This window comes from Podarcis pityusensis (genome assembly GCF_964106645.2).
Source record: "Podarcis pityusensis genome assembly, chromosome: 3".
Taxonomy (NCBI): Eukaryota; Metazoa; Chordata; class Lepidosauria; order Squamata; family Lacertidae; genus Podarcis; species Podarcis pityusensis.
Window position 1 is genome coordinate 113,017,786 of NC_138026.1, and position 26,742 is coordinate 113,044,527.

Here is a 26,742-nt window from a genome sequence, read left to right on the forward strand (position 1 = left end):
CGGCGGCGCGGCAGCAGCAGGAGGCCCCATTAGCTAAAGTGGTGCTTCAGGTTAAGAACAGTTTCAGGTTAAGAACAGACCTCTGGAACAAATTAAGTACGTAACCAGAGGTACCACTGTATGTTGGAAGCTGCCCAGAGTGGCTGGGGCAACCCAGTAAGATGTGTAGGGTATAATTAGTAAAATTATAATTACGGAATGGGATGTCCCTATTTTCGTTGGAGAAATATTGGAGTGTATGGTAGACGTACACCAATTTCAGGTTTAGTACGGACCTCCGGAACGAATTAAGTACCACTGTATAAAGGGCTCCATAACCTTCAGTAGCTTAGAGGGCCTCATCAAACCTAAATCCGGCCCTGGGGGTTGGGGTTGGTTTGGATGACCCTCGTGCCCCTTTTCCAACTCCGCGATTGCCCTGCGCTGCCGCTTTTCTCGCGCGCGCGCGCTCTCGAGCCGGGCGTTTGTTTGCTGAGGAGGCGTGTCCGCCGCCTCCGCTCCCGATAGGCTGTTCTCGGGCGGGCGCGCGCCTGGACACGCCTCCCCCGCCCAGCCCATCCCTAGCAGCCGGCCGGCACCTCCTTGGAGTCCCTCTTGCCGGACCACGTGACCAGGCTCCTTGGCGTGGGAGCCGCGCTCTGACCGGCCGCCGTCACGCTCGGCCGCCCATTCGCCCGGCGCCTCAGGAAGGAGAGGCGACAGGAGGAAGATACAAAGTTTCCAGCGGGGAGAAAGACAGACTTTCCCGAGCCTCGGAGTCTTCTCCCGGCGGTAGGCTGAGGACTTGGTGGGGTCCCCTTGAAAGTTTGGGGTGACTTGAAAGTTTGAGCTAAGCCAGGGCAGGGGGGAGGCAGGACCGCAACAACAAACACCCCCCCCCCAAAACCATAGAATGGTAGCGTCGGAAGCACTGCCGAATTTACGTACAGTATTAAGCGAAACATAACATATTTAGCCGACCTGAGCCTGGTCTTGGCTGGGGAGGGCGGGGTATAAATAAAAATGTATTATTATTATTATTAAACAAGCTATGGCTTAGGGCCCCCCCCAAAAAAAAATTAAAGGGGAGAAAAAACCCCTGGATGTACATTTCTAGTATATAAGATAAGAAACAAATAGAATAGATAGATAAACTTTATTCGCTTTAGCCAACGGCCATGGCAACGTACAACAAGCAATATATACAAATAAACAGACAGCAATTGGTAAAAAGGGCAAATCAAATGACCAAGGTTATCGTTCAGATAGTGGCCCTTAATCTCATGGCACCCTCGATAAGAACAAATAGAATAAAACCTACGTACAGGAGCGCCCCCCCCCCCCAAAAAAAATTAAAGGTAAAAAAACTGGATATACATTTCCAAAATATAAGATAAAAAACAAAATAAAACCTACATACAGCAACTGTGTTTTGTGTAGGCTCCTATGATGTAAGTAATGGGCCCGCAATCATTTATGTTAGAGCTTAATTATTTCACTGTTAATATACGTAATTGTGCTTCAATTTGACAATGACTTTGATAAAATACATATTTTGTTATGTTCAAATGGCTTTAGATACCTATTAGGTCCATAAATTGCCATATAGCATATATTCAACACACACACACACAAAACCAGTGACAATTTGTTGCTGACAGAGGACAGCTGGACATATAAAGGGCCCCATTAACCTTCAGTAGCTTAGGGCCTCATCAAACCAAAATCCGGCCCTGAATGGTAGCGTCGGAAGGGACCCCCAGGAGTAATCTAGTCTAACCCTCCCCAGCAAAGTTAAAAGACTCCCCAAGGGAGGGCCAGCCCACCTCCTGGTTTAAAAAAATCTCCAGTGAGGTGCCGAAATCCCAATAGAGCAGAAAAAAAGACTATTTATTTATGCGACCACAGCTGCTCGAATGCTATTGGCCCAGAGATGGAAAGAAGTCCCTACCAGAGAAGAATGGCAGGTTTAAGTTGATGGATTATGGCGAAATGGCAAAAACGACCGGAAGAATTGGAAATTTTAAGAAGGAATGGGGGAAATTGATAATTTATCTTAAAAACCATTCTAAACAGTTAAAATCGTTAGTTGGGTTGGACTAACACATGTAGTTTATCGTTGAATTTTGGATATAATAGAGGCGTAAAAGATTTGGATTATTATAAAAGATGCAGGAGGAAATGGTCAGCAATAAGACCCACAAAGGGGAGGCGGGAAGTTCAGGGCATTTTTGGAATCTTGTTTTTATGCTGTTTCTTGGATATGTGATTGTAAAACATGAATATGAAAAACGAAATAAATATTCTTTTTAAAGGGGGGGGGGGAATCTCCAGTGAAAGAGACAGCCCTGGCAAATTGGCTGTTCCGGCTGAGGCTGGTGGGTGGGAGTTGGGAGGGCAGCAGCAACTGGGAGGGCCACAGGCTTCCCACCCCCATCCCAAGCTCCTCAGTTTCATAAAAGAAAGAGTGGACTCGGTGTTCTGCTTCTCTACCCTCTTGTCCTCAGGCTCTTGGCAAATTTAGATATATTTTTTTTATAATGCAAAAAAATTGCCGAGACTTTTTGGAAGTGGAAGCTGGAGTGAAATATTGTAGTAGTAGAGTGGTGGTTTCAGCCAGCCAGCCCCTTCCAGGGTACTCCATTCCATTCCTCCCCATGTCCCCCCCCCCCTTTGGGAAAACACAGATATTCTGCATCCACTGGGCATGTTCTTTCAGCAGCTTTGGGTGGTTCCCTTTTGAGTTTTCTCATTCCTTTTTAGGGGTGGAATTCCCTGCAAAATTTAGTCTCCTCCCTCCATAAATTCTGTGGTGCATCCCTTTTGTGCAGGAGTGGCAGTGTTCGCTTGGAGAATTGAGTTTGCTAGTACTGTAGCATGTAGCTAGGTGTGGCTCGTGTATTGCAAAGACTCCTGGGAGTTGAGTGGGGAGATGCTTATTTTTTTTAAAGTGGCTGCAGCTGCAGTCCTGTACTCACTTAGGGCAGATTCACGCCACACATTTAAAGCACATCACTTCCCTCAAAGAACCATGGGAACTGTAGTTCCCTCATGGAACTACAATTCCCGAATTATTAGCTAAGGATAATTAAAAGTAATAGAAAATTAAGAAATGCAGAAGTATGATAAAGAACAGAAAATCATCAGAGGTGTCGACGGAAGTCAAAATATTGCATAAGATGTGAAGATATGTTGTATGACTGTTGGAACTGATATGTTAAAAAATCAATAAAAATGTATTATTATTTTTTTTAAAAAAGGAACTACAATTCCCAGTACGCTTAGCAAACCACTGTTCCCAGGATTCCTTAGTTGAAGTCATGTGCTTTAAATGTGCATTGAATGTGCTCTAAATGCGTGATGTGCTTATGTCCTTAGTTGGGAGTAAGTTTTGAAGCATTCAGCATGACACCTGAGTACATATGCATAAGTGGGTGGGATTTTTTAAAGAAAAGATGTGTTTCTTTCTCCTCTTGGTTTTAATGTATTCTGTCAGGGTTTTGTCTGTCTGTCTGGTTTGTTTTAAGTCACTTTTCAAGGTAAAGCAACTAACAAATTTAAGAAATAAAAATAAAAAATGCAGTCTGGGCCAAATAATAAATTATGATCATACACGTATAAGCCACTTACAACATGTAACAGGTGTTTACTGCATGAGCAGTAAACAGCAATAGATAACAATAGACTGCAATAACAATTCTATTAATAGAGTTGATAAATGTTCATGAACATTAAATCAGCAAATTAACAATTCATGAATGCTCCATTGAATAAGTGTTATTGTTTGGCTCCTTAAGTCAAGGTTGCGGTTGCCAAAATGGAATGTCTAGTTGCCATTTTGGGGCAAGACGGCTCTAAAGGCTTATTTTTCAAATGATGGACTGACTGTGATTGATTCTCAGTGAAACATCTGGCTAGTTCAGATGACAACCTTGAGCTAGGTTAAGAGCTTTGAGAACTTAAATAAGAAAAGTCACTTGAATCCAGAGACAGTCCACATTTATATTGGCCCATTCCACAGGGCGGGAAAAGCAATTCGGTTCTAGAAATTCATTCCAATTGTTCAGATAAAATATAACTGATAGAATTCTACAGGAAGCGGTATTAGTGTGTGAAAACAGATCCAATGTTCTCCCCAGAGAGTGGAGATGCCAGATGCCATTATGTGGTCACAGGTGGTCGAAAGGCAGGTGCAAAATGTGCCTGGCGCCTGGCTAATTTCGAACACTGGATAGAGTGGGGCATTCAGGAAAGAATATATAGATGAAAGAACTCTTCATATGTTCCTAGGTATTCCTCCTTTTCTCCCATTCAGGTGTGATGCCTCCTAAAAGGCATGGAAAAAGCAACCTCCCCACTCCTCTTCAAGAAGGGGTAATACTGAAAGACACTGAAAAAAGAGAGTGGAGACTAGGTCGTATGATTGGCCAGGGAGGATTTGGCCTAATCTACCTAGGTAAAGTATAGATCATCACCTGAATCATTGCAATGTGCTGCCTTTGCCGTTGGTGATTTCTGTGTGCTTGTGTTCCATCCTTATAACTGTTAGTTCTTCAATCTCTGTGTTGGTTTCATCTCTTAACCAGTTCAATCTTCGTGTTGCTTTCAAACACAACTTTATAACCATAAGGCACAGTTGGGGGTACTTGAGAATTTTGCTCCTAAATCAGCCTTTCGCAACCTGGTACCCTCCAGACATTTTGGATGACAACTTACCATATTTTTCGCTCTATAAGACACACCAGACCACAAGACGCACCTGGTTTTTGGAGGAGGAAAACAAGAAAAAAAAATTTCTGAATCTCAGAAGCCAGAACAGCAAGAGGGATCGCTGCGCAATGAAAGCAGCAATCCCTCTTGCTGTTCTGGCTTCTGGGATAGCTGCGCAGCCTGCATTCGCTCCATAAGACGCACACACATTTCCCCTTACTTTTTAGGAGGGAAAAAGTGAGTCTTATAGAGCAAAAAATACGGTACGTTATCTCTGAGCACTGACTGTGCCTGATGGAAGCTGTAGTCCAATGAATATGGAGGACACCAGGCTGAGGATGGCTATCCTAGATTACCCTATTCCCGTCTCTAAATTATTGCCATGCAATTTTTAACCCAGCACAGATGCTGGTAATATGTAATTTCTGGGTTCTCATGACTTTGTTGTTGTTGTTGTTTAGTCGTTTAGTCGTGTCCGACTCTTCGTGACCCCATGGACCAGAGCATGCCAGGCACTCCTGTCTTCCACTGCCTCCCGCAGTTTGGTCAAACTCATGCTGGTAGCTTCAAGAACACTGTCCAACCAACTCATCCTCTGTCGTCCCCTTCTCCTTGTGCCTTCAATCTTTCCCAGCATCAGGGTCTTTTCCAGGGAGTCTTCTCTTCTCATGAGGTGGCCAAAGTATTGGAGCCTCAGCTTCAGGATCTGTCCTTCCAGTGAGCACTCAGGGCTGATTTCCTTAAGAATGGATAGGTTTGATTTTCTTGCAGTCCATGGGACTCTCAAGAGCCTCCTCCAGCACCATAATTCAAAAGCATCAATTATTCAGTGATCAGCCTTCTTTATAGCCCAGCTCTCACTTCCATACAACCCTAAATAGCAACACTGATGATATTCCTGACTCCTACAGCTTCAGAAACCACTGTTTGACTTTCAGAGCTGACGTTAACCTTTAGGAGCAAGAGTGAATTTTTCTGGATGTCCCTCTTGGCACTGGAAGCTTAACTGGGCTACGCATGGTGTCTTCAGACACATCTCAGCTCCTGACCATCTGCTGGCCTGTCCCCGTGCCCATTCAGAAGGTGCCATGCCAGTTTCAACAGGGTCTAGATGCCAATTCCACAACACAGCCAGTGCCACAGTGCCAATTTAAGGGAAACATATCTTTGCGGATTGTCCGTAATCCACCTAACAGCAAATATTTCTGCATGTTCCTCCTTCTAACCCATTGGCTTGCATCCGTGCTGTTGGTTAACTGAAAAAGGAACAAGGAGCCTAAGAGACAGTGGCCAAATGAAATCGCTTCCACCATGCGGGATAACGTCGGGAGTAGAAAAGGCTAAGGAGTAAACACTGGAATGAAATCCCTAAGGAGGTTTATGGCGCCTTGTACATCTCCTTACAGCAACTCCTGCAGCCAAGCTGGTCCCTAATGTATTGCTCTGCTTTCCTTTGTATCACATCAGCAAGGCCAGGAGGGGTCATCTGGGCAGCCCAGTGCTTCCATACACCCTGCCCAGGCTGGGGAGGTCACTACTGTGCTCTTAATTCAGCGGTTTGACTTCACCCCCGGAGGCACACTCCATTGTCTCTCAAGACCAACAGATGCCAATAACAATAGATTGAATTTCACTTCAACATTGGCATCTGTCTGGATGCGTCCAAATAGTCATGTCATGCTGAAAGACTGACTGTTTTGTGGGGATGAGAGATTTTGCAGCCAGGATCTGACTTGATTACAAGCACGAAGGAGACAGTGAAGAAGATGGGTGCGCAGAAACATAGACCTATGAGAGAAGACATTACTAGACAATTACAGCCTTGATATCAGATAGCTCTGTCTGTATAGATCTTCTCTCAAAAGTAACATAATATTTCCCCTGAGCTCTGCAGGCCTCAAGCTTAAGTAAAACACTTATCCACAGACTGAGCTTCAGTTAATGTCTTTCGTGCATGTTAAAACTTTCACAATGTTGTTGTTTTTCTAAAAAGTCTACTGGACCATATTTAAGTTGAGTTTGAAAACATTGCCATTTTTTTAAACTTTCTGGTGCTGAAATATGCCTTCCTAGCATGGTTATTGTGATGTTAGTGCAGTGTTTCTCAAACTTTGGGTCCCCAGCTGTTGTGGCACTGCAACTCCCATCATTCTTGACCACTGGACCTGCTAGCTAGGGATGATGGGAGTTGTAGTCCAGCAACAGCTGGGGACCTAAGTTTGAGAAACACTCCAGTATGTACCGTATTTTTCGCCCTATAGGACACACTTTTTCCCCTCCAAAAATGAAGGGGAAATGTGTGTGCATCCTATGGGGCGAATGCAGGCTTTCGCTGAAGCCTGGGCCACACCATGGACATCACACTAAGGGCAATGCTAAAAAGTAACTGGTCCGTGAGTGAAGTTGGAGACTAAGTCCAAATTCACATGAAACTGTTGCATACCATTAAGAGCTTCTGCCATTATGCAAATATTATAATTAAAATTAACTTTAAAGACTTGATTTAAATTATCTTAAGAATAAGAGACTTTAAAATATCTTTATGAAAATGTAACTGGGACCAAACTGATCAAGAAAGAGATAGAACTATTGAGTTAAAGCCTTTAACTATAATTAATAAAGCCAAAATTACAACCTTACAACCAATCATTATTTGAAATATAAAGAAGAAACTTGTCCGTTAAAGGAAGAAAAACAGATCGTTGAGGAATAATGATTTCTTCAATAAAATTAAAATGAACTGAAGATAATTGAAGATAGTATCATTGATTTTGAATGATTAGCACCTTCCATACAAACCAAACTTAACTGGACTTTACCAATAACTTTCTACGAGACCTTACGTCTGATAGTTTCATTTTATGAACTGAAAACTGAAAAAAAGGAAAAGGAAAAATCAGCTGGTTAAGAACACTGAATAAGGTGAGATAGCAGGCCAGAGCAATAGAAACTCAAACCTTGCACCATTTTCTCCAGTAAAATAAGGGTAAAAGACAAATAATCTGCAACTGAAACTCTTCTCACTTTTTCTGTCTTATTCTTCACATACTTTCTTCCCCAACTTTTAGAGTTAAATTGACACTCTCTCTTTACAATTATATTTCATGATGAAATCATTAAAGATTACATCACTTAATGTTAAAGGCCTAAATCATATCACATCATAATTGTTTATATTATATTATATTATATTATATCATATTATATTATATTATAGCAGGGATATCTGCTTCTTTTTGTTTCAATTGTTCAGAATATTTATATATCTATATAACCTTTTAAAGCAGAAGTTAGATGGCCATCTGTCATGGATGCTTTAGCTGATATTCATACCTTGCAGGGGGTTGGACTAGATGACCCTTGGGGTCCCTTCCACCTCTATGATTCTATAATATATATATATATTATATGCCTGAGTGGGCGCATATGCAGGAAAGGCAATCTGACAGGTAAACTGGTCCTACGCTGTCAAGGGCTTTCTCTTCTAATAGTAACGCAACGAGCTTGACCTGGTAACAAATCAGCAACGAGCGGACACCCCCGGGCAACATAGCTGTCAACTTTTCCCTTTTCTTGCGAGGAATCCTATTTGGAATAAGGGAATTTCCCTTTTAAAAAGGGGGAAGTTGACAGCTATGCCGGGCAGAAACGCTACATGCTGGCAGGATCTAAATGCAGTTTCCAGGTCAAGTGCAAAGGAAGCCTCACACAACAAGAGTGCACTGCGGCGATCCAATCTTAAAAGCTGCCAATGCCTGAACTGCTGTGGTCCAGAAACGGTCAAAGCTGTCGTACCAGGCACAGATGCTAAGAGGTGCTTCCAGCCGCTGAGATTACCTGTGCCTCCACGGATAAAATGAACACTCAAATGAAAAGCATGATGTATGAATGCCGCAGGTTAGGAAGATGGCCAAAGATTCCCTAACGTGAGTCATGGGTGCTCCACCTTGACTGCCTTACCACCACTCCTTGATTCAGCCCCCACAACTCCAGTTTCCTTCCACCTCTAGCTACACCAACAACTTGTATCCCGCTAGAATGCACACCGTGTGTTTTCCCAAGTGTTAGGCTTTGGAAGAAGCTTGGAACACCTCTTTTTTTAAAAAAAAAGTGCAAGGCAGCACCAGCAACCAGTGGTCTCCAGATGTTCTGCACTACAGGTCCTATCAGTCCTAGGTGGAACATGCTGACTGGGGTTAATGGGAGTTGCAGTGCAAAACTTCTCTGAAGAACAAGCTCGTGAGAGGTGGTGTAACGGAAGTAGAATCTGATTCTACTATAAAAAGGTAAAGGGACCCCTGACTGTTAGGTCCAGTTGCGGACGACTCTGGGGTTGCGGTGCTCATCTTGCTTTACTGGCCGAGGGAGCCGGCGTACAGCTTCCGGGTCATGTGGCCAGCATGACTAAGCCGCTTCTGGCGAACCAGAGCAGCGCATGGAAATGCCGTTTACCTTCCCGCCGGAGCGGTACCTATTTATCTACTTGCACTTGACGTGCTTTCGAACTGCTAGGTTGGCAGGAGCAGAGACTGAGCAACGGGAGCTTACCCCGTCACGGGGTTTCGAACCGCTGACCTTCTGATCGGCAAGTCCTAGGCTCTGTGGTTTAGACCACAGCACCATCCGCATCCCTATTCGACTATAGAAATGTGATTAACCAGCTTGCAAGCAGCTGGGTGCTACAGTGTAAGCTGCCTCCCTCCCTTCGACATGGCTTAAGAAGCTGGTCACCCCATCCGACAAACTCTGGAGAACAACTTCAAGGCCAGAGGTCATGTGTGTACAAACACAGGTCCTTTGCACAGTATGTTAACCACTAGGATTTTTTTCCTTCACATGAATGAAAACCCTTTAACAACTCTACATGAAATCGAACATATAACTGAACTTCTTGGAGATCCTAGGGATTGAACCTGCGACCTTCTGCATGCAAAGCTGATGTTTTACTAGTGAGCTACAGCCTTTCCACAAACGAAACCCATATGCACCAGCTATTTGACCCACCTAAACCTGAACTGCCTATTCCTGCTGGTCTCCCTCAGCTCTCCTATCTAGAGAGACTGAGCCCAGGATGTTCTACATGCAGAGCATGTTCTTTGCCACTGAGCTATGGCGCTCCCCCACAGCTTTTATTAGTTTTAATAAGCAAGCAGCAACATTGGAGCACATTTCTGGAGGAAATTGCCATTCTCCGCCTCCCCGCTCACTGACAGCCTGGCACCACAGCACCCAGAAGTCCGACAAAGTTAACTTGCTGGTTTGGTCTGCCAGCTGGAGCCTGCCAGCTTTCACTTACAGCGGTTCATTTTCGTGGCAATCATCTCTTGGAATATAATGGAGAAAAGTGTCTGCCATAGATCTTAGGGAGCCGGTTTTGCAGGCAAAGTTTGCACACTGGGGGAGAGCAAAAAAAGCTATGCCTATTGGCAATTAAATAGAATTCCCCAACTCCTGTCCACAGCTGATCTCACTGCTGCTGCTGGAGGTTTTGGCAACAGATGCTCATTTTGCAAACACTGATGGCCGCAAGAAAGTGTATTTGTGTACGAGCACATACACAGGGAAAGAAGGGTGGGGTTTTTTAACCAGTGTTCCTCAGAAATTATTCTTCTGCTAGGTTTACCGTATTTTTCGCCCTATAGGACGCACCGGCCCATAGGACGCACCTAGATTGGGGGGGGGGGATAAAGGGGAAAAAATTATTCCCCCCCCAGGCACGGGGTTGGGGTGGGGGAAGCCCGAGCTTCCCCCGACCCCAGCCCCCAGAACGGGAGCCAGAGCGATGCCGAAGCTGCACACAGCTTTGGCATTGCTCTGGGAGCTTGCGGGGCTGGGGGGATAGCTTCCTGAAGCCTGGAGTATACTATGTGACATCCTTTTATATATTTGAACATGGCTATCATATCACCCCTTAACCTCCTCTTCTCCAGGCTAAACATGCCCAGCTCCCTTAGCCATTCCTCATAAGGCATTGTTTCCAGGCCTTTGACCATTTTGGTTGCCCTCCTCTGGACACGTTCCAGTTTGTCAGTGTCCTTCTTGAGTGCCACAGATTAGCCACCCCAACCCACAGCCTTAATTCCTCATTGCCCATCTTTGGGTGGTAAAATGGGGTACAAGTAGTGTAGTAGTTCCCCGTTCTGCTCCACAGAACCTGGAGAAGAACTACACTGGGGGAGGGGTGGGGAAGAAGACCCCCAAGTCATTTGGAAATCGATTGTTGTCCATGGCAGTTGATCATTCCTGCAGTGCAGCCGGAGCTAAATAGGGAATTTTGGCAGATGCAGTTTGTCATATTGCCATTCTGCATGGGGTGGAGAACCTTGTCCGCTTCTGCCCAGTCCTGCTCTTCCTCCTAGAATTTGTGGGGACTTCGGTTCCGGTCCTTGCTCAGCCACTTGTTCACTGGATGGCTTTGAAGCAAGTTGCTGATTTTTTTTTTTGCCTCATTTTCTCATCTGATGAAATGGGCGTATATAGGAATAACAGTAATTGAAGGAATGAAGAAAACGGTTAAAGGTCTACATGAGGTTCTTGTTATACAGTGAGAAGATATTTTTGTTGTTGTCGCTGTTGTTACTATGTTTTTGATTTTATGATACTATTTGTGTTCTTTACCTTATTTATATTGCCCAGAGGTGTTTAGTTATTACCGTATTTTTCGCTCTATAAGACGCACCAGACCACAAGACGCACCTAGTTTTTGGAGGAGGAAAACAAGAAAAAAAATATTCTGAATCTCAGAAGCCAGAACAGCAAGAGGGATCACTGTGCAGTGAAAGCAGCAATCCCTCTTGCTGTTCTGGCTTCTAGGATAGCTGCACAGCCTGCATTCGCTCCATAAGACGCACACACATTTCCCCTTACTTTTTAGGAGGGAAAAAGTGAGTCTTATAGAGCAAAAAATACGGTAATCTGTTTAGAGAAGCATTTAAATAAATGGTGTTGTTTGTTATTACGCAACAAGGTCTGCATGGGACTTGTCATATTGTCTCTGTTGATGCTTAGTTTAAATTCTGTTCATAGCTAGAGAGATCAGTTCATCCGTAACCCACCTCTCTCTCTCTTTCCACCCACATTCGGTCCTGCAGCTTCCCCTCGCCTTGATGTTCCCGTAGAAGACAGTGCAGAGCATGTCATTAAAGTGGTAATTTTCATACCTTTTTAAAAATCAACTTCTGTGGCAAAGGGCTGTAAGTTACTGCAAGGTCCTCTCTGTATGTCCTTTTTGTTACGCATTTGTGATGATTTGAACTCACGATGATATTGGGGCGGTTATACTTGTTTGTGCTTTCAGTAATGTTTGCGCCTGCAGATATCTTGGGGGTAGACAGACTGCTTTGTCTCATGTCCTGTAACTTCCTGCTGAAATCCTGTAACTTTGCACACAACAAGAATTCCAGGGTTTGTTTGTTTTTTCCCTGGAGTGCCCCTCCAGATGGCAATAACGCAATAACATGGGGAAAGCACCACAGAACAACTAATAAAGCAGAATGATGTGTGGACAGCCCATTATAAATCCACCAGTGATTCACTGTTACTGCGTTAATGACATGTTGCAGAATACGTCTACAAACAAACCCCTGGTCCGGAGAGGCCTTAAGAGTGCAATGTATCTCAACAAGTGCTGAAATCTATCCTGCAGTTCCTCAGTGTTGCTTTCCATACATATGAGGGTTCTAATATTATGTTTGCCTCATTTTCAATGCAATTTCAGAATGTCTATAGGCCCTGTCCCTAACAGCACAGCACAATTTCCTGATGTATTAATATTCATCCTTATTGGAGTAATAATTCTTACTCTAGATTTGCAGAATGGAGATGGCAGGTGTACCTCAGGGGTGGGGGCAGTTCCACAACCTAGGAGCTGCCACGACGAATGCCCTCTCCTGGGCCACCCCATCACCCTGAACGGGGCACAGTGGAATTGCCAAAAGTCCCTCCTCTGCTTATCTCAACACCTGAGAGGGTTTGGAGGGAAGGAGACTTGTGTAAACTTGCACAGGAGAACTTCCTCTTCCTTAAATGTGCACCCTCAAAATCTACTCCAGTGGGCTGGGAGGAGGTCCCCCTAGGATAGACTTTGGGGGTACATGGGCAGAGGATAGTAATGTCCTGCACTGGATGCAACCCATTATCTATCCTCTTTATTCATTTTTCACAACTTTATCGCATCCTTCCTCTAAGGACATCACAGTGATATATAGGGTTCCTCACCACAACCACCAGCCTTCCCTTTTTCTTTCCAACAATCCTGTAAGGTTAATTATAAAAAAAGCTTAACAACTTTGATGAAGCCTCCGCAAAAAACTCAACAACTCTGGACAATTCAGTGGGTAGATCACTGCCAGTTTATTTATAGTGGGAGTAGATCGCAGTCTCTTGGAAGCTGGACATGCCTGGTCTAAAATATGTAACTGTATGAAGCTTTGTGGCCTGGGGTTTTTTAAAATTTTGGGGTGCCTCCTACCTTTGTTCAACTCTCGAGATATCATGATGTTTAGCTGGTGATATATAATGATGTTGAGAAACAGATATCATCCAGCCCTAGTTGTGAGCGACATTCATTAACTGGATGCATCCAATGCATTTGCTTCTTCGTTTTTTAATGCAGGAATACCTTGAAAACGGACCCTTGTTTTCTGAACTGAAATTCTACCAGCGAGCTGCAAAACAAGAGCATAGTAAGTGGAGTGGCAGGCAAGTCGAAGCATTTATGCACTTCTTACAGTGCAATAACGCTTTTCCAAATACAGAAGCACACAGTTGTTGTCTTCTGCAAATGTAAAGGTAAAGGGACCCCTGACCGTTAGGTCCAGTCGCGGACGACTCTGGGGTTGCAGTTCTCATCTTGCTTTACTGGCTGAGGGAGCAGGCGTACGGCTTCTGGGTCATGTGGCCAGCATGACGAAGCCGCTTCTGGCGAACCAGAGCAGCGCACGGAAACACTGTTTACCTTCCCGCTGGAGTGGTACCTATTTATCTACTTGCACTTTGACGTGCTTTCGAACTGCTAGGTTGGCAGGAGCAGGGACCGAGCAATGGGAGCTCACCCTGTAACGGGGATTCGAACCGCCAACCTTCTGATCAGCAAGCCCTGGGCTCTGTGGTTTAGACCACAGCGCCACCCGCATCCCTTCCGCAAATGTAGTTGCATGTATTATTGTTTCCATGCCATTATTTTCTACTAACAGTTTCAAAACATGTGTTCTTAACGTTGTACACCGCCTTGGGATCTTTTGATGAAGGGCAGCATATAAATAGAATAAATAATAATAAATAAAAACCTTAAGCTCAACTGTTGTTTTTTTTAAAAAAAAACCCTTAAACAAGCAAGCATATTTTTTTAATAAAAAAAGAAACTTCTTTAAAATATATATATATATTCTTTACATTTTTGCCAGTCAAGACGTGGATGAAGCTGAAGCAATTGACATTTTTAGGAATTCCTTTCTTCTGGGGAGCTGGTCAGACTGAACATAATGGCAAAAGGTAAGGAAAACGCACGTGCACGCACGCACACACACACACACACACACACACACACACAAACTATGTAAGTGAATAAGAATCAGCATTTTTGAGGGTGGGGAGTTCAGTTGTCCATTTCCTGAAAAGGAGGAGGAAGCTGTTTAGGTCAGTGGTAGACCTCATGGTTTGCAGACTGAAGGTCCCAGCTGCTGTCCCCGTGGTTTCTCAAATTCTTCTTCTTCTTCTTTTGGCGATCACTCATAGCTGAGTAAGATTGTCTTCCATAAACACTGTTTTAAAAGTGAGTCAGTAAATGACTGTGGAGGCCAATTCTGGATCCACACCTCCTTCCACAGTGGGGACATTGGTTTCTGGGCGGGAGTTGATCACAGTGTGGATTTGCCAAACGTACCTTCCTCTTAGCACATTTCTCCCTTGCATCCTGAGTTCAAGCGTCTTCAAAACCCATGACACCTTTGGTAAAGGCTGTTCTCCTATTTGAGTGCTCACAGGCCAGTGTTTCCCAATTGTTGGTGTTTATACTACTTTTTAAAAATTTGCCTTGAGACAGTCTTTAAACCTCTTTTGCTGACCACCATTTCCATTTTTAAGTTCAGAATAGAGTAGTTGCTTTGGAAGACGATAATCAGGCATCCGCACAACATGACCAGTCCATTGAAGTTGATATTGACGAATCATTGCTTTGACACTGGTGATCTTTGCTTCTTCTAGTACACTGGTATTAGTTTGCCTGTCTTCCCATCAACGATGTCTCTGAAAAATTTTACACATCACTTGGGAAGACAGGCAAACCAATACCTCTCAAATTAGAAGAGTCTTGAGTAGTCCCAACTACCGACTGGAGCATTAGACCCAGTGGTCTAATCTGCTAAAAGGCAGTTTAGTGCAGTTCTAGTGCATGGACCTGCGTACACAGTCCTTCCCTTGATCTCTCGACCTGAGTCCCTGGTTTGAATTGCTGTGTGGTTTTAATAGGATTGTTTTATTGTGGGTGCTTATATTTTAATGTCTGTGTAAGGGCCTTTTATACTTCGTAGAAGCCTATTTTAACATTAAGTGGTACATATATAAAGAAACAAAAAGAAGAATATGTTTTGTTGCTTATAATACAGTGGTGCCCCGCAAGACGAATGCCTTGCAAGACGGAAAACCCGCTAGACGAAAGGGTTTTCCGTTTTTGAGTTGCTTCGCAGGACGAATTTCCCTATGGGCTTGCTTCGCAAGACGAAAATGTCTTGCGAGTCTTGAGATTTTTTTTTTCGCTCCCCCCCCCCTTTATCTAAGCCTCTAAGCCTTTAATAGCCTTTTAGCAGCTAATCCGCTAAGCCGATAAGCCTTTAATAGCCGCTAAACCGCTAATAGCGCTAATCTGTTAAGCCGCTAATAGGGTTGCTTCGCAAGACGAAAAAACCGCTAGACGAAGACACTCGCGGAATGGATTAATTTCGTCTTGCGAGGCACCACTGTACAAGGCAACAAGCCATGACAATCCTATGCTTATGTCTCTCTGTGTGTGTTTTATATAGTTACAGATTTATGGTGATGGAAAGGTTAGGAGAGGATCTGCAAAGCATCTTTGAAAGAGGAGGACGAAAGTTCAGCAAGGAAATGGTTTTGCAGATTGGAGTCCGCATGGTGGGTATTGGGCCCTTAGCAGTGCAAAGCCTGAAGGAAATGCATGTTGTCTAAACAGTCTCTAACAGATGCTTGTGTACTGTTAACCTGAAAGGAGCGCCTCTAACGGGGAGATTCTGCAATGTCATCCACAGATTGCTGTGCCGTTTTTATAAGTTATCGTTAAAGGAATTACATATTGCTTCAGAATCCAACCAAGTTCTACTCAGAGTATAGACTCATTGATGTTAACCCAAGTTAACCTTGCCTGTCAACTTTAATGGGCCTTCTTTAATCAGGAGTAGCATTGAATACAACTCATTGCTTTCTTTTTCCATAGGCAGATTTAATTGAATGAAGCTGATACGAATTACTGAGATGCATTTTTTCCATCACTTGTTGTTTACTCATTGATATTGGGAGCTTGTGTATTGTGGTAGCTGGGGAGCTTGTCCTCAGCCATGAACCTCGTAAAGTGGTACCTCTGGTTACAAACTTAATTCATTTCGGAGGTCCGTTCTTAACCTGAAACCGTTCTTAACCTGAGGTACCACTTTAGCTAATGGGGCCTCCCACTGCTGCCGTGCCGCCGGTGTGCAATTTCATCCTGAGGTAAAGTTCTTAACCCGAGGTACTACTTCCCGGTTAGTGGAGTATGTAACCTGAAGTGTTTGTAACCCGAGGTGTTTGTAACCTGAGGTACCACTGTAGATGGGTTTAGATCAAAATTTCAATGCCTCCCTCACCCCCTACTTTCACCGCAAGTTAAGAAAATGACCTGCTTTTCCTCTTCAGCTTACCGTATTTTTTGTTCTATAAGACTCACTTTTTCCCTCCTAAAAAGTAAGGGGAAATGTGTGTGCGTCTTATGGAGTGAATGCAGGCTGCACAGTTATCCCAGAAGCCAGAACAGCAAGAGGGATTGCTGCTTTTGCTGCGCAGCGATCCCTCTTGCTGTTCTGGCTTCTGGGATTCAGAATATTTTTTTTTTTGTTTTCCTCCTCCCAAAACCAGGTGCGTCTTATGGTCTGGTGCGTCTTATAGAGCGAAAAATACCGTATTGCTTTCCGACTAAAACTGGCTGACCCACTGACCTAATATCAGTATAACTCCTGGGTTCCTTTGTAATTTGTCTGTCCCTCTCTCCTCCACTAGCTGGATGCTTTGGAATACATACATGAACATGAATACGTTCATGGGGACATTAAAGCAGGAAATTTGCTTCTGGGCTACAGAAATCCACATGAGGTAAGGATCACATTTCCCCCCACCTGCCTCATTGTTAAATTTGTTTTGTTGGGGTGTGTGCTATAGTTCATTGTTATAGTTCATGGTTTGTTTTGGTGGGGTGTGTGCTATACAGTCATACCTCTGGTTGTGAACATGATCCGTGCCGGAGGCACATTCGCAACCTGCAGCGCTCGCAGCCTGAAGTGCTGCGTCTGCGCATGCGTGTGACGCGATTCAGCGCTTCTGCGCATGACGTCATTTTGTGCTTCTGCGCATGTGCGAGCACCGAAACCTGGAAGTAACCCGTGCACAATTTCTGCTTCGATCCCATTCTGTGTTCGTTAAGAACATGATCTTTTAGTGTGGCAGCACCTGAACTTTGGAACTCCCTGCCTATGGATATCTGTCAGGCTCCTTCGCTGTACCCTTTTTTTCTGGCACCTGCAGAAAACACTTTCATTTAGACAGCAAACCTACTGAGATGCTTAGAAAGCTGGTGCGAGTTTTAACCTGTTGTTAGTCTATTGTCCCTTTTAACTCTTCAGGTGTCTTAAATTATTGCTGCTCGTTTTTCTTAGTGATGGTTTTGTTATGTTATCTTTCCCCCCCTGTAAAACCGCTTTGAGGTTCTTTTATAATTGAGTGGTGTGTAAATTTTATGAAACAAATAAATAAAATTGTGACTGCAGTACGAGTTGGCAGTGCCTTCTTTTTCTTTTAACTTAAGACGGTTTATACAGTCATACCTCGGGTTAAATATGCTTCAGGTTGAGCATTTTCAGGTTACGCTCCAAGGCGACCCGGAAGTAACGGAACACGTTACTTCTGGGTTTCGCCACTCGCGCATGCGCAGACGATCAAAATTACATCATGCGCATGCGTGGAAGTGGCAAAACGTGACCTGTGCAGTCGCGTGTTACGTTCTACTCAGGATACGAACGGGGCTCCGGAACGGATCCCGTTCGCATCCAGAGGTACCACTGTATATAATCATAACAAAACGTTTTAAGAGTCTAAAGCACAGTATGCAGACGGGTTTTTGAAATGTAGCGCATGCACGCTAAAGCAGTTTCGGGCGGCTCGGGTGCAGCTTTACACACAGTGAGTACTTGCATTCAAACTGGTCCCTGCAGCTTGAAATCCTTCGTTCAGCTCCCTATGCACACCTTGGTCTTTGTGTCCATGCACAGGCCAGCTGGATGAGACTCCGTGTCTTCAAATGCCACTGTAGTGGATGAGAACTCCTTGCGTCCCAGGGACGAATGCTTTGGAGAGATCAGGTGTCGCATCTTGCAGAGCGGTTGATTGCCGCTTTGCTGCTAATAATGCTGTCGTTGAGTTCTTGCAGCCCTAATTAAGTTGGCCTGCTAATATACTGCTGATCCAGATTTGTTGCTGAGCTAACAAAGCAATATATCTCGCCAGGTTTTACGTGGCAGCTCTGTTGACTAAAACAATATACAGTGGTACTTTGGTTCTCAAACGCCTTGATACTCAGATACTCAGTTTGGCTTCCGAAAATGTTTGCAAACCAGAACACTTACTTCTGGGTTTGCAGTGTTTGGGTTCCGTTTTGAGTGTTACGCTGAGGTCTGTCTGTTTTTGGTATTTATTTTGCTTTTTTGTTGCTGCGGCGCTTTTGTGTGTGTGACTGTGTGGAACCCAGTTCAGCTACCGAATGATTGTGTGGGACTGCAGTACATTGTTTATTGCTTTCATTTTATTGATCAGTGGTCTTCTTAGAGAGTAAAATTTATGTTAAATTGCTGTTTTAGGGGTTGTTTTTAAAAGTCTGGGACGGATTAATCCATTTTGCATTACTTTCTATGGGAAAGCGTGTCTTGGTATTGGAACGCTTTGGTTTTGGAACAGACTTCCAGAACAGTTTAAGTTTGAGAACCAAGGTACCACTGTATATGAAAGGATGAAATACGTTCCATGTTTGTCATGCCGTCCCCTCAATATCTTCTTCCTATAGTTGTGATGCTTTTCTGACATTAAGTTCCCGGCTCGTGAATGTTTCTTTAGCTGTGATTCCTGCACTGCTTGGAGTTAGGCTACACAACCAAACTCAGAAGTTTTATGATTCTAGGTTGTGTTTAGTATAATTTATTGGAGTTTAATTCTGACCATGATTGCTCTTTGGGATCCTTCGTTTGTGATCATTCTGTTGGAGTTGAACCTCCTTTTCATGTTGTCGTTTGCATGCACTGCCTAAAGGCTCCCAAACAAGGCAACAGTTAAGTGCATGACTTTAGACTCTGGTTTGCCAGCTTTGCCGGTTCAGACATTACACTAAACCCCAGGGTGAGGAAGGGAAAATCCTAAGGGCCAGATTTTTTCGTAGAACAACATGCTAGGGATAAGTGAGGCCAGATGCAAAAATGCAGGGGAAAGGCATTAGGCCCCACAGTAGCCAGAGGTCTCCATCCTGGCAGGTGAGAATAATGGAATCGTAGAAGAGTTGGAAGGGACCCTGAGGATTATCTAGTCCAACCCCCTGCAATGCAGGAATATGTGGTTGTCCCATACAGGGATCGAAGCTGCAACCTTGGCACTATCAGCTCTGTGCTCTAACCAACTGAACTTTCCAGTTTAGAAGCACAATGTTCAAGGATACATTCCTGCCAGGCAAAACATCACTCAAAGGAGCTGGTGAGGGCTGCAGGAGAGTCCCAGGGGCCACACGGAGCTCTTCATTTGGCCCCTGGGTTTGTGGTTCCTCATCCCTGCACTAAGACATACAGTGGTACCTCTGGTTATGAACAGGATCCGTTCCGGAGACCCGTTCACAACATGAAAAGAGTGCAACCTGAAGCGCCGTATCTGCGCAGGTGCACAGCGCGATTTGGCGCTTGTGCACATGCGCGAGCAGCAAAACCCGGAAGTAACCCTTTCCGGTACTTCTGGGTCGCTGCGGGACGTAACCTGAAAGAACGTAATGTGAAGCAAACATAACATGAGGTACGACTGTAGTCAATTCCAAACCAGGTTTAAGAAAAGCTTTCTTACAATCGCCTTGAGGGCTTTTTCTTCCTTTCTTGTTTTACAGTCAAGTGTTATGTTAAAATTTATGAAATAACCAAGAAAGTTTGTGTCAGAATTTTATTTATTTCTGCTGGAAATTTCCATTCCAGAATATCTGCTTTTCATTCGTGTGTGTGTGTGTGTGTGTGTGAGAGAGAGAGAGATACCATATAGAAGTGTTTTAAAATTATTTTTTTCTGAAATGTTCCCAGCATCATAGGCAATGCAGAGCACACACACAACAACAGCAATGGGGGGTGTAAAGCGAGTAATTATTTGTTTTCTTGTATGGGAGTGAGAAAGGCAAGCAAATAAAACCAGCCCTCTCCTTTTCCTTTGACCTCCTAAATGATGTGTTGGGAATTGTAAGATGATCGGAATCTGCTGACCTCCGGAAGGTCAGCTTGCTGCTGATTTCATTCACTTGCAGGGAAGCGTTAGGCCATTGAGTGAATCTTCAGGGCAAAAGAGCCTCTCTTTTTATCAATAAGCCTCTTAACGTTTTGAGGGTTGTTGCAGTGCATCAGGAGAGGGTGCTGAGCCTTCTGCCCTGGCAACAGCCTTCAAAGCTTTTCCTTGGACTGCTGTGTATTTTTCAGTTCCGTGTAGCTGCTAAGGATCGGGTGTGAAGCAGGTACTTTATGCCTTGAGCCATCAGATAATTACAATAAGATTTAATTGAAATCTGAATCGATGAATAAATAAAATACTTGAAACATCCAAGGCAGTTGCTCATCCAGCATTTCCTTGGAAATATTCAAGGAATATGGTTCCTCAAATCATCTGACCTGCTGCTTTCCTTGACCAAACTGCTCTTACATTGAGGAAGAGCTTCCTCACTTTTGACCAAAATTCTGTCTCCCTGTCCGGTTACATCTATGACTTTTTGTCTTAAGGTTGGTGGAATCTTTCTTCTTTCAGAGTTTATTTTATGGCATCCTTTCTGTCCCGTTAAAAGTTGCTTAAACTGCTTTGGAAAGTGCTCTAAAGCGTGGGTAGGCAAACTAAGGCCTGGGGGCCAGATCTGGCCCAATCGCCTTCTCAATCTGGCTCATGGACGGTCCGGGAATCAGCGTGTTTTTACATGAGTAGAATATGTCCTTTTGTTTACAATGCATCTCTGGGTTATTTGTGGGGCATAGGAATTCATTCATTTTTATTTTTTTCCAAAATATAGTCCGGCCCCCCGCAAGGTCTGAAGGTCAGTGGACCGGCCCCCTGCTGAAAAAGTTTGCTGTCCCCTGCTCTAAAGTGTGTGTTTCTCCCCCCTTCATTTAAGCAGTGTCAGAATTGCAGTTGGCTAGCCACAGTTCGTGATTTCCAAATAATAAAATAAAGCAAATCTCTCTGTGCCTAGATGGAGGCAGTATTTGGGCAAGGCTGCCTCTTACATTGCTAAGCTCAATGACAAGGGAATGCCAGCCAGTTCCACTTAAGTCACCTCTTCCGTCACAGTGACTTGACACATTATTGTCTTTCCAGCTCGGCTAGGTTGGGTAGCAAGCAGCATGAATCTGCTAGAGGATACGGGAGGAAATAAGAGTCGGTCAACCTGACAAAACTTTATGCCTTGTCCCAGATTTCCAAACGCCGCCTCCAGTCTTTAATCTTTGTATTGCAGTTTGTACAGGTCGTCAGGTGAGAAATATAATCAGTATAATCTTTAAAAGCTGTTGCCCCTGCAGGAACAGAAAGCTGCAGTCCTGGTGACACGCTCCAAATAGGCGCAGAAAATGCAGCAGCAAGAAACAGGGTCTCCCTCCCCTTTAAGACACAGACCAGCCATCCCAAGATTGTAAATCTGCCGGGGGCACAAACAGGAGTCAGTAATTTTAATAGAATCAGCTACCAGATAGCCTGACTGCCTTTTTTTTTGTAGAAAAAGAGAAAAGGAAAAGGGAGACGGAAAAGAAAGAAGCCCATCAAGAGCAATATAATTAAATTAAGAGCAAGGTCAGGCTGGCGCTGTTAAAATATATATATATATTTTCCAGGGCAGGGATTTGCCTGCCAGGAAAGCACAAAACTAGTTAAAGAGTGATGCGGAAAGTAGTTTCCCCAACTTAACAGCTTGCAAATTAATGCAGTGATTTTCTTAACGCTGGTGATGCTTCGAAGGTGTTGGTCGGGAGCATGAACCTTAAGGGCAGTGACTGCTGCTGCTTAATGTCCACTTCTTATTGCCAAGCTTTTAACAGGTGCTTATTCTCCGAAGACACTGGGCTGTTTCTTCCGTGGTGCTGTAACTCCATAATTTGTTTTTTTTACGTTTCTTTTCATGTTTAGTCTAGCGCAGGGGGTGGCCTCTCCGGCAGGTGAGGAGTTTCACTCCCTTGAAAGGAGCAGGTCTGCATCTTGCAGGTGCTCCTGGATTCAACACTGTCCCTGGAGGCTCAGGCGGCCACTGTACTCCATGCTCTGGGACGCGGGTGGCGCTGTGGGTTAAACCACAGAGCCTAGGGCTTGCCGATCAGAAGGTCGGCGGTTCGAATCCCTGTGACAGAGTGAGCTCCCATTGCTCGGTCCCTGCTCCTGCCAACCTAGCAGTTGAAAAGCATGTCAAATTACAAGTAGATAAATAGGTACCGCTCCGGCGGGAAAGTAAACGGCGTTTCCGTGCGCTGCTCTGGTTCGCCAGAAGCGGCTTGGTCATGCTGACCACATGACCCGGAAGCTGTACGCCGGCTCCCTCGACCAATAAAGCGAGATGAGTGCCGCAACCCCAGAGTCAGCCATGACTGGACCTAATGGTCAGGGGTCCCTTTACCCTTTACCTTACTCCATGCTCTGGAGGAGCTATGGCAGGTCAGATGGCATCTGTGGACCAGAAGTTCCCCAAACCCTGTGGTGTACAGCAGGGCTGTCCAACAGGTTGATTGAGATTGACTGGTCGATCCCCAGGACGTTCTGGTCAATCATGGCCTCCTTTGCAGTGGCATAAGAGCATCTGGCCCCGGCCCCTTGCCCCATCCTCCATTTTTGCATGATCGCTGGAACCAGAAGATGGAGTTTTCGCTGTGAGGCAGATTGTTTCCTTAGCGATCTTTTGGTGACTGACTTTTCCCCTTTCCCCTTTACTTTTCCTCCCTTAAAGAAACTCAACAACTTTGACCCGAACACCCCCCCCCCCCAAATGGGACTTTCTTCTGTTAAAAAAAGCTCAAAAACTTCAACCTGAACCACTGCCAGTTTTTTATTCTGTGAGTAGATCGCAGTCTCTTGGGAGCTGGACGCCCCGGTGTACAGTAACAAATATATTTCTGCTACAGTGGTACCTCGGTTCTCGAACGCGCCTCGGAAGTCGAACAGCTTCCGCTGCGTGTTTTTCAATTTTCTCAATTGCATTTGCAACCAGCCCTTTGCGCCTCGGTTTTTGAACGTTTCGGAACTCGGAACAGTCTTCTGGAACGGATTACGTTCGAGAACCGAGGTACTGCTGTACATTGTGTTTGCTTCTGTTGGGATGTGTCCAGGGAACGGGGGCAATTTGCAGGCCCCCAGCTGGCTCCAGCCCACCGGCCGGCAGCCGGGTGAACTCTGGTCTCCTTGGAACAGCGTCAATCAGCGACTCATAGCTTCAGAAGCCTTCAGAAACTTGAGCACGCTGTAATGAGCAGAGTGAATAACTCTTCACAATGGAAGTGGCGGACAGAGGCATATGTAAGGCGTATTTACAAGCATTTTATTCAGCATTAGAACAAAGGAAAAACATGTCTGCTTCCCTTCTTGTCCAAGCAAACAGCATAGGCAAAAGCTATATACAGCGGAAGTTCCCAGCAGACTGTGCTGGAAGTAAACAGATATGTGACTTACAACAACTTCACATGCCTGTTCTATAGGTGGAATGGAACTATATTCTAACAGCTTCTTTGAAACATTGATGGAATATATTGGAAAAAAATCTTTCAGGATCCCCACCCCAACATTGTTGTTGTTGTTGTTTAGTTGTTTAGTCTTATCCGACTCTTCATGACCCCATGGACCAGAGCACGCCAGGCACTCCTGTCTTCCACTGCCTCCCGCAGTTTGGTCAAACTCATGCTGGTAGCTTTGAGAACACTGTCCAGCCATCTCGTCCTCTGTCGTGCCCTTCTCCTTGTGCCCTCCATCTTTCCCAACATCAGGGTCTTTTCCAGGGTGTCTTCTCTTCTCATGAGGTGGCCAAAGTACTGGAGCCTCAGCTTCAGAATCTGTCCTTCCAGTGAGCACTCAGGGCTGATTTCCTTCAGAATGGATAGGTTTGATCTTCTTGCAGTCCATGGGACTCTCAAGAGTCTCCTCCAGCACCATAATTCAAAAGCATCCATTCTTCGGCGATCAGCCTTCTTTATGGTCCAACCACCCCAACATATCCCTAGTTATTACCATTATTACCGTTATTATTATATTATTGTTACTATTATTATTATTTAAAATTCTATATCACCCTTCATCCGAAGATCATGTGCCAGTTTACAAAATAAAAACACAAAAATACATTACCTGATAACAGACAAAGACAATACCTCCTCAAATTTAAGAGGACACTGATTCTTTAACTAGCCAGAGGCCTGGGTACCAGGAATGTTTTCGCCTGGTACCTCAAGTTACGTAATGAAGGTGCCAGGTGAACCTCCCTGTTGAGAGCATTCCACAAATGGAGAGCTACTTCAAAAAAAAATGCCCTTTCCCATGTTGCCACCCTCTGGACCTCACATGGAGGAGACACAAAAAGAAGGACCTCAGAGGATGATCTCATGGTCTGGGTAGGTTCATATGGGGAGAGGCGGTCTTTGAGGTATTGCAGTCCTGAGCCGTTTAAGGCTTTATCGGTCAAAAGCAGCTGTTTGAATTGGGCCTGGAAGCTAATTGGCAGCCAGTGCATTTGGGCCAGGATTGGTGTAATACGCTCACACCTTCTTGCCCCACTGAGCAACCTAGCAGCCAACTTCTGCACCAGCTGAAGTTTCCGAACCGTCTTCAGAGGCAGCCCCACGTATAACCTAGTAATCTAACCTAGAGTTTACCAAGTCATCAAGCAAGTGCTCAGCAAGGTGGCCATCAGATGCTAAGAAGATAGCTGGGTTTGCTTGAGACATCTCCCCTAATGGGTTACCATTTTTTCCTTATTGCTGCCAGATTCAGACATGGCAAAACTGACAACCAGGGGGCCTTCTCTTTCAGGATTATTTGTGGTTCTTTTTTTGTGTGGCTGTTGGAAAACTTTCAAAAGCTTCTGTTCCAACTACAGAGAGATGTTCTCTCCTGGAGCCTTTTTGTCCCCCCCGCCAGAAGGAAACATTAGTATGTCGTACGCTTGGTGTTTGCAGAAAACTTTCCTCTTCCGTCCTTTTTCTGTAAGCACAGCTGTTATGAACTTGTCGAAGGGCTGGCTGTTGAAAGACACGATCTGTCGTGCCTGCGTGTGTGAGTGTGTTTAGTAAGGAGGAGACGGGGTCCCCTAAGCAGCATGGAGACAGATAAAAGACATCTTGCACTTTATGATGTCTGGAGCCCCACCTGGAGAGAAGATAGCTTAGGAGCAAAACAGACAAAAATTCCTTTCTGCTCTGAAATAAGACTGGGTATGGAAGAGGCACGCAACTCAGGAGGGCGAGGGTAGCTCTTAACAGCCCCTCGATGGACATATTTTATCCTGAGATGCCATTTGGCTTAATAAAATGCAGATCTGAGAGTCTCCTCAAGCCACCGTTTTCCTCCAGCTTAATTAGAAAGGTTATACTTTTTCCAGAGGACAAAAGCATCATTCATTTCTCTCCTCTTGTCTTCCAGGTTTATCTTGCTGATTATGGACTCGCCTACAGATATTGTCCCGATGGGAACCACAAAGAGTATCGGGAAAATCCTAAGAAGGGCCATAATGGGACCATAGAGTTTACCAGCTTAGATGCTCACAAGGGAGTAGGTAGGTTGCTCTCTACCTCCCCCGGTCTTCCTTCACCCCTTCAAAAACATTTCAGGGAGAAGAAATGAGTAATTGGGCTGGTGTGAAGCATACTTGGAGAAGCAGCAGGTTTATGGGGCTTTGTGTGGCGACTTCCTGTCCCCCTAAGTCAGTGTGGCAGTCTGGAGTGCAGCAAGGGAGAAAGCATGATACAGAACAGTGAATTTTGAATAATGCTGTAAGGCGAAGAGAACTTCCTTTTCCCCCTTCATTTTTTTAAAGAAAGGAAATTACTGCCTTTAAGTAAACTTTGATGTCGTGCACTGTGAAGCTGTACAATCAGATCAGTAGTAGAGTGGAACTCTCTCACTCTTTTCCCCCTCACTGCTTCCAGCCTGACTTGGGAACAGGCCAAGTAATTCGTTCAGTCCGCTTTTTGCAGCAGATGAATCTGTTTTGACATCCCTGCTTGCAAATTTAGACCGCGGGGAAAGGAGAATCTCGGGCGTCCCCCTGGCCCTCCAGGCCTCTCCGTCTAGGCCATTGAGCCTCATTTCAGGCCACGCCCCTCACTATCCTTGATCGGCACCATTCCTGAATAAATTTGCCTAGCTGGAGTGTGTGTCCTTAACCTCTGATGGTGATTCTTTCTTGCCTGGATGCGAGAATACAGAGGCGGCAGGATGAATATGCGTAGAAACCAGCCGACTGTATAAGGGGAAGTTTAAATTCAGGACTCCACATTCTTTTGTCTCTGGCCCTCCAGAAGGTCATCCAGAATGGAATGTGGCCCTTCAGCTGAAGAG

At 44.7% G+C, this 26,742-nt stretch overlaps 1 protein-coding gene across 3 annotated transcripts in view; it reads left to right on the plus strand.

Annotated features, from left to right (window-relative positions):
- Positions 1-579: 579 nt before the first annotated feature.
- Positions 580-26,742, plus strand: part of VRK2 (VRK serine/threonine kinase 2) — an 80,857-nt gene continuing 54,694 nt past the window's right edge. For 2 of the 3 annotated variants that reach the window (XM_081001053.1, XM_081001051.1), the window contains exons 1-8: positions 580-771; positions 4,295-4,435; positions 11,781-11,836; positions 13,304-13,373; positions 14,094-14,181; positions 15,708-15,816; positions 16,951-17,043; positions 25,825-25,957. In XM_081001053.1, coding sequence (XP_080857179.1) covers positions 4,300-4,435; positions 11,781-11,836; positions 13,304-13,373; positions 14,094-14,181; positions 15,708-15,816; positions 16,951-17,043; positions 25,825-25,957 — 685 coding nt within the window. In that variant the 5' untranslated portion in view covers positions 580-771; positions 4,295-4,299. The remainder of the gene's footprint in view (positions 772-4,294; positions 4,436-11,780; positions 11,837-13,303; positions 13,374-14,093; positions 14,182-15,707; positions 15,817-16,950; positions 17,044-25,824; positions 25,958-26,742) is intronic. The other variant, XM_081001052.1, reaches the window with a different exon arrangement.